Source organism: Rhineura floridana, chromosome 20 (assembly GCF_030035675.1).
Source record: "Rhineura floridana isolate rRhiFlo1 chromosome 20, rRhiFlo1.hap2, whole genome shotgun sequence".
NCBI classification, from domain to species: Eukaryota; Metazoa; Chordata; class Lepidosauria; order Squamata; family Rhineuridae; genus Rhineura; species Rhineura floridana.
The window spans coordinates 7,221,294-7,228,856 of NC_084499.1; the positions used below are offsets into that span (position 1 = coordinate 7,221,294).

The 7,563-nt window shown below is 46.4% G+C and overlaps 1 protein-coding gene across 2 annotated transcripts in view; it reads left to right on the forward strand.

Moving 5' to 3' along the window:
* Positions 1–6,950, forward strand: part of SLC25A25 (solute carrier family 25 member 25) — a 53,344-nt gene extending 46,394 nt beyond the window's left edge. For both annotated transcript variants that reach the window (XM_061603716.1, XM_061603717.1), the window contains exons 5-10: positions 563–721; positions 1,701–1,853; positions 2,038–2,145; positions 2,880–3,047; positions 3,331–3,481; positions 4,385–6,950. In XM_061603716.1, the coding sequence (XP_061459700.1) occupies positions 563–721; positions 1,701–1,853; positions 2,038–2,145; positions 2,880–3,047; positions 3,331–3,481; positions 4,385–4,569 (924 nt within the window). In that variant the 3' untranslated portion in view covers positions 4,570–6,950. The remainder of the gene's footprint in view (positions 1–562; positions 722–1,700; positions 1,854–2,037; positions 2,146–2,879; positions 3,048–3,330; positions 3,482–4,384) is intronic.
* The last annotated feature ends 613 nt before the right edge of the window (positions 6,951–7,563 follow it).

Genomic DNA, 7,563 nt, shown 5'->3' on the forward strand with positions numbered 1-7,563 from the left:
GAGAGGTGAAAGCGAATGTTCTCAGGGAGGGGGAAAACAGGTAAACTGCTTGACTTGTTCTTGGTGTACATGAGACTGGCTCCTGCTAGTTTGCAACCTGCCAGCTCTGGAAACTGATACGAGTTCTCTTTGATGAAATTTGGCATTTAGTGCTGCATAGTGAGATCAAACCAGTCTGTGAACTCCAGAAGGACTCTAGATCTTTCTCCCTATTCTGTTCCTCTTGGCTAGTCATTTTGAATGCCAGTAGATTGCAGGGCTGGCAGGTGGCCAACTTCTGAGTTTAAACTCTGAAAATGCCTCTCCGCATGTCTTCATTTTGAATGCCCTCTGGCAAATTTTATTAGCTGCAACCGCATGCAAGGGAGAACAAAACTGCTGCAATTCTATAAACAAGATGCATGTTTTTAAATAGTAAGCTTGAGCTAATGGCTTCCCTGCTTAAATGGTTTAATCTTGGCACATAGTACAGCATGCACAGACCTCTGAAGAAGTCCTCGCACGCACCTAAATACTACTGAAGGAAATGGTTTTGCCTATGCCTTCCTTTGTTGCCTTGCAGATTTTTGACGTGGGAGAGAATCTGACAGTACCAGATGAGTTCACAGTGGAAGAGAGGCAGACTGGAATGTGGTGGCGACACCTGGTTGCAGGCGGAGGAGCTGGGGCAGTGTCAAGGACATGCACCGCTCCTTTGGACCGCCTGAAAGTGCTCATGCAGGTAAGGGTTGGGAGCTTACTATAAGGGTGTCTGTTTTTCTGTGCTTCATTAGCGTAATGATCCAATAGAAGAGAGTCTTGTAAGCCTTAGAATCGTAGAGTCGGAAGGGACCTATAAGGCCATCAAGTCCAACCCCCTGCTCAATGCAGGAATCCAAATTAAAGCATACCCGACAGATGGCTGTCCAGATGCTTCTTCAATGCCTCCAGTATTGGAGAGCTCACCACCTCCCTAGGTAATTGGTACTGCTCATGCCTCAGTCTTTTCCTGCAGAAACATGGGGGTTGTAAGTTATTGGGATGCCTGTTTTTATCAGTGTCATTCTAGCAGGGAAGCCACTCTCTAGCAGTTTCTCTGAGCCCTACTGCTTCCACATATGACTTGCAGTTGTGGTTCCCTCTGGGATACGTATCTGGTATTCTTGTTGTGCTCCTTCTCAAGTAGCCATAAGTTATTTGGGAGTTAGGCAGGACAGGCCTGTGTCTACGACAGCACAGTCCTTGGACTGTGCAGCCTTGGCAGAATAAGCATACCTTAGAACAGGTGATGACCGTTTTACCTGGAGGCGAGATGACCTGTGCCTTGCTGGCAACTCTTCCTGTTCTGGGCTTAAAGGACAGAGAAACTCAGTAGTTGTTGAAAGCATGTTGCTAAGTGAGGAATTTGGACTTTGCTTAGGAGTCATTGAACTGACCATCCCTCTTTTTCATCATCAGTTCTATTTTTTCCTTTTTGGTGCCAGAGTTCATTTTCCACTGCCCCTCTTTCCACCTCATCCTGTTCCATGAGCTACTAAATTGGATAATACTGTACTATAGTTCTTGATGTTGAATGATAGTGTCCCCTTTTCCTGCTAAATTTGTGAGGCAAACTAAACTTATTTTAAAACTGGCACATACGTCGAGAAATGCTGTCTGCCCAAAAAGGAAAACTCATAATTGGGCCTAAATCCAGTTGGAAATCTCTTCCTCTATTTCAGGTCCATGCTTCTCGCAGCAACAACATGTGCATTGTTGGAGGTTTTACCCAAATGATCAGAGAGGGTGGCACGAGGTCACTTTGGCGAGGGAATGGCATCAATGTTTTGAAAATTGCTCCAGAATCTGCCATCAAATTCATGGCCTATGAACAGGTAAAGTATTGGAGCGTGGACCCATGGCATAAGAGAATGGGATGCAGTGCTGTGTGCTTTTAGAGGAAGGAGGGCAGTTGGTGGAGTTACCGAGCAGCTTATATTTCCTGCTGTTGAGGCTAACAAGGGGGGAAGTAGATTTGAATAGTCCAGATTGTTGTGTGACACAATGCTCTTTCTGTAGATCAAGCGGTTCATTGGCACTGACCAGGAAGTGCTGAGGATTCATGAGAGGCTGGTAGCAGGTTCGTTGGCAGGAGCCATTGCACAGAGCAGCATCTACCCAATGGAGGTGAGTTTCTGCATTTAGCCTTTGGCTGTTGATGTTCTCCTCCCTTTTCTTCTGGATGCAACTCAGGCGCCATCTGCCGTATACTGTATACTTAAATCAGGATCATACCACTTGAAACAGTCATGGCTTCCCCCAAAGACTCTTGGGAGCTGTAATTTGTGAAGGGTGCGGAGAGTGGTTAGGAGACCCCCCATTCCCCTCATAGATCTACAGTTCCCAGAGTGGTTTAACAATCAATCTCTCTTCCCAGGGGACTCTGGGAACTGCATCTCTGTGAGTGAAATAGGGGTCTCCTAACCGCTCTCAGCACCTTTCACAAGCTACTGCTCCCAGGATTCTTTGGGGGAAGCTATGACTGTTTCGGGTCGTATGATCCTTTTTTAAATGTAGAGTGCAGATGGGGCATTAGATGGATTTCAAATGTTTTAGAAGCAACTTTTCCCATAGTGGTGACTTTATTGGTGACATATCAATTAGAGATAACAGGCACTTCATTATCAATGTGCTTTACTGCAGTAATCTTAAACCTGGGGTCCCCTCCATCCCTGACCATTGGCTAAGCTGGCTGGGTATGATGGGAGTTGTAGTCCAATATCATCTGGGAACCCAAGGGTCAAAAACACTTACTTTACTGGGCTCCTTGGTAGTTACCCTTGCTTGACATGATTCAGGAACAGTTTTATTTTTGCCCGCCAACATGCATTCCTGACCCATCTCTTCTTCTGATGAATCAGGTTCTGAAGACACGGATGGCCTTGCGCAAGACAGGGCAGTACTTGGGGATGCTGGACTGCGCCAAGAACATCCTTGCCAAGGAAGGAATGGCCGCCTTTTACAAAGGGTACATCCCCAATATGCTGGGGATCATTCCGTATGCTGGAATTGACCTGGCTGTCTATGAGGTAAGAGGCCTGGCAGCTGCCTTGTGGGAGAGGAAGTTGCAAATGTCATGAAGGAATGTGCTGAGGAAAAGTAGAGTCTTTTCCACAACCATCTGAGCTCCATTGGCATCCCCTTTCTCTGCTGAAGGACTAGCAGCATAGATATTGGAAGCTGTGGTCATATTATTCCCCACCCCCATACTAGAGATCCAGAAGTGTGTTGTGGTCTTGTACTTGTTTTGTCTGTTTCAGTGAATGCTTGACTTGCTTTTTAAAATTCTTTTTTAAAAAAAATTCCTCCTAGACCTTGAAAAACAGTTGGCTGCAACGTTACGCAGTGAACAGTGCTGACCCCGGGGTGTTTGTTCTGTTGGCCTGCGGTACCATGTCTAGCACCTGTGGACAATTGGCCAGTTACCCTCTCGCCCTGGTACGGACACGAATGCAAGCTCAAGGTAAGATCATGTGAGAGGACCCCAGGTCTAGCCTCTGTGGCATCAGTGCCCCTCCCCGAAGCAAAAGACCAGAGAGACTTCATAGTTGGTTGTCTTAATAGATACCGTTATTGATCTTATGCGTCATTCACTTGAACCTTTGAAGACAGACATGGCATAGACTGTTGCTTTGATGTCATTCTTAGGCTCTTGATATAGTGAACTAAGCCTAGGATATAAGAACCTTACTGGGTCAGACCAAAGGTCCATCTGATCCAGCTCCCTGTTCCTCACAGTGGCCAGCCAGATGCCTTGTTAGGGGATTCCCAAAGGCAAGAGCCCTCCCCAGTTGTTCCCTCCTGGCACCTGCTATTTAGAAACCAGACCATCTCTGAATCTGAAGGTTCTACTTAGTTATTGTGGCTAAGCCAACAGTAGACCTTATCCTCCATGATTCTGCTAAACTTTTTTGAAAGCCATCTGAGATAATGGCCAGCACATCTTTGAGCAGCGAGCTCCATAAATGAATTCTGTAGAAGTACTTTCTTTTGTCTATCTTTGAGCGACTCTGACTTCTAGTATAGTTGCTGGGGGATGGGGTGAGGCAGCCTCTCAGTTAATCTCTCCACACTATGTACAACTTTGTAGATTTATAAAGTTGCTAGTGTATCTTAAGTGCAACGCCTCTTACTCTCCTGTGTTGAGCTGGAGTTGCATGTTGTTTCTCAGTTGGCTTCACATGCACATTCTCCACTTCGCTGATCTTGGCATGTGTTTCAAGCTCATAGCCACGGAGTTACAGAGACATAGTCACAGGCTTTTAGAACGCACATAGCAAGTTAAGGCACCTTGGTGTGGTATATTCTGCAATCCCCAGTACATGTGAGCAGGTTCTTGATAACTGTCCAACGGCTTCTCTTTTAGCTTCCATTGAGGGAGCACCACAGGTGACGATGAGGGGCCTCTTCAAGCATATCCTGAAGACAGAGGGAGCCTTTGGCCTCTACAGGGGCTTGGCTCCCAACTTCATGAAGGTGATCCCAGCAGTGAGCATCAGCTACGTGGTCTATGAGAACCTGAAGATGACTCTGGGCGTGGACTCTCGGTGACCAGATGGTGTCTGGACCCTTGAACTCTTTCAACGAAATCTTGGGGCTCCAGTCCCAAGGTGTCTTGCCATTTCATTCCGTGAATGTGTTGACTGACACTAAGCTGATCAAGCCAAGCTGTGAAAATCCCAGGCGGTGTGTGTTGGGGACAGCACAGGAGGTCTTGGGTCTTTTTACCGTGTTGCTATCACGAGAGCTATCTGTGTTTTAAACAATCATTTGGCAGTTTTCACCAGGTGCAAGGGACCATACTGGATATCCAAGGGAAATGTCTTGAGCTGTCAGTGCCAGCCTGGCTCCTAGCACAGTGGAGAGACGATGAGCACAGCCCTCCTCTTTAGAGTCTCTTGTGCAGGTTCAGAGTTAGAGAATGCATCATCCACCAACTTGCTTGAAAGAGCTTCTTTCTGTTGAGTTGTAAACTCTTCCTCGCTGTAGTTTTGTATCTGCAAAAGACCTGCCTTGGGTAGGAATGGCTGCTGGGCCAAAAATATTTTGCTGTTTACATGCATTCCTTTGGATAGGAGCAATTCATTTTTTTCTACTTCAGAATTCTGACACTGCAATGTAAATTTGAAACCAAGGCTTCAGGGCAAAGCCAGTCCCTGCTGAGGCTGAGTGTTACGTTCAGCCGGGCGGAGTTTGAAATCTTTTCATTTTGGTATATCTGAGTGTGTGTCCCTGTAAAACTGCTAGCAAGATGCACTTATTAACAGAAGCAGTAGCAGCCTAGTGCTGCATATCTGTGTCTGCATGCTGGAGAAGCTGGGAGGACTTTTGTGCAATGTGGCACGTTTTGAATAACTTGACTAACGTAACTGTGGGAAGCTGAGTGGCTTGACCCATCTTTGCATCTGAGCCCCCCAGCGTAGCATGGCGGGGGCTGGGGAGTGGGCAGGTGATGGAGGGCCGTCTTTGCCTCCCAGGCAGCCTTTTTGCATGGGGCTTCAAATGCAGTTCTGCCACTGCTGGGTGTGGCAAGTCCTTCTCCTCGGAACCCTGAGCCTCTTTTGATCTTTATAGGTTGATGCTAGACCTTACATTTAGGGTAAGGGGGACTTTGGGCTAGGAAGTAGCTTTTGCTGTGGGGAGTGGGCTAGGTTAACTGACAGCAGGAAAGTGGTAGCCTTCATTTGGGGACTGGAAGGGGCTTATAGGGAAAAGGGGAAGTGGCAGCTGCCATGACTGACTCTGTCAAGGGCTCCTTGAGTCTGTCTGCTCAGATGTCTTGGGGTCCAGGGGGCTTTGACTTGGGGTCCAGCATCACATTCCATCGTCGTTGTTTTTACTCCTTAAAACATATTTATTTTGTATTTATTTAAAAGACAAAAGTGTTATTGTTGAACTATTTTTATAGACATGTTTAAATATAGTTACTTTGTCCTTGGTATTCTGTATTTTTGTAGGTTTCGTATTTATGTTCTTAAACATTTTGCACATTTTAAACATTGCCCAATTGAATCACCATTGAAAAGGGGACACACACACCCTGCAGAGGTCACTTAGTGCTCAGTTTCCCTTCCATAGACTCTGCTGCCAGTCTGGGTTGACAGAGAGCCTCAGATGGTCAAGATGAATTCCTTGTAGGAAAAAGCCTTAGGAGAGGGGGTGGGTAGGGTGGGAATGGTATGTCGGGAGAGAGGTTTTGCTGGAATGAGAGGCCATTGTTTGGGGCTTGCCTTACTGTGGAATTGCCTTACGTTTTGTTACTGAATTTGGATGGGTGTTTGAAGAACCACAAGCTGGATTTTTTTATGTTTAGTTTTTGCAATGGTTAATGATGAAAAGGGCTGACTGGACTTGCAGGGGGGGGGATCTCAGGGAGACAAAAATCACAAGATGCCCGTTTTCCTGATGTGTGGAAGGAAGTTTACACTTAGAGCCAAACTGTTGCACTTTTCTGTGCTGGCGGATCTCCCACCCACTGGGCCTGCTCCAGGGGCAGAAAAGTGCACTACAAAGAAGTGGCTGTTCTCCTTGCACTCACTGGTGGCCAGAGTGGTCCTGCAGCTGCTCTGTGCATGGACAGCCTTGCACGGCATCAGAGCAGCTTCCTCCCCCCCCCCCTTTTTCTCTTGGGTTGTCTTGCCTTTCATTGAGTCTGTGCACGGCTGCTTGGGAATAGATGCATGTTTGTCTTGAGTTCATACCTGGATCAGTGATGTGACTTCCCCTCCTCACCCCTTTTGTGAATCACTATATCCTTGGCATCGCCTCCTTTCTACCACTTGTGGCCTGACGAGAGTTTTCAGCACACACAAATCAATGCAAAAATGAACTGTCTTTGTAGCTGTAACCCGGATATATGAAGAGCAAACCTAACAAAAACAAGAAGCCCGTGATGGTAGGGACCACTTTGCTAATAAAGGTTTATCAAAGATGCTGGTTGTTTCCTTGATTTGTGTTGAATTTGTGGGTTGTTGGGTTGGACCTCTATGGGGACGTGGTGTGCGTGCGTGTGTGTGTTTGTGTGTGTGTGTTTGTGTGTGTGTTCTTCCTCCCCCCTTGCCGAACAGAAATTTAGAGCAACTTTGCATTTACTCAGTCTTGCTTACAATAAAAGTTTCAGTCACCAATGAGCAGCACATGGTAACTTGAATGCCCTTCAGTGACCATGGCTCTCTGTGAATTTCTGAAGCATCACCCCTGGCAGCAGCTGAGGTCATGTTTCTAGCATGAGCTCTTGGGTGAGATCTTTCTCGACACTTCCCAGCCCAATTCTCCTTTTCATTTCCTGATTAGCTGCGCCATGAGATGGCATCTTATCCTGTCATTCTAAATAGGCCTGTAGGTGGAAGTTGGGCAACTGTATATTTTTAAGAAATATTGCTATTAACATTTTACTTTGTGTTTTTAAAAGTTTTTACAAATACAAAGGTCTCCTTTGCCTCTTCCTTCCTCCTGACCTCAGTGGACACCAGCCACCACTGGTATCGGCTTCGGATTGTTTTCCAGAGAACAATCCCACCAGTAACTGTTCCAACCTGACCATCT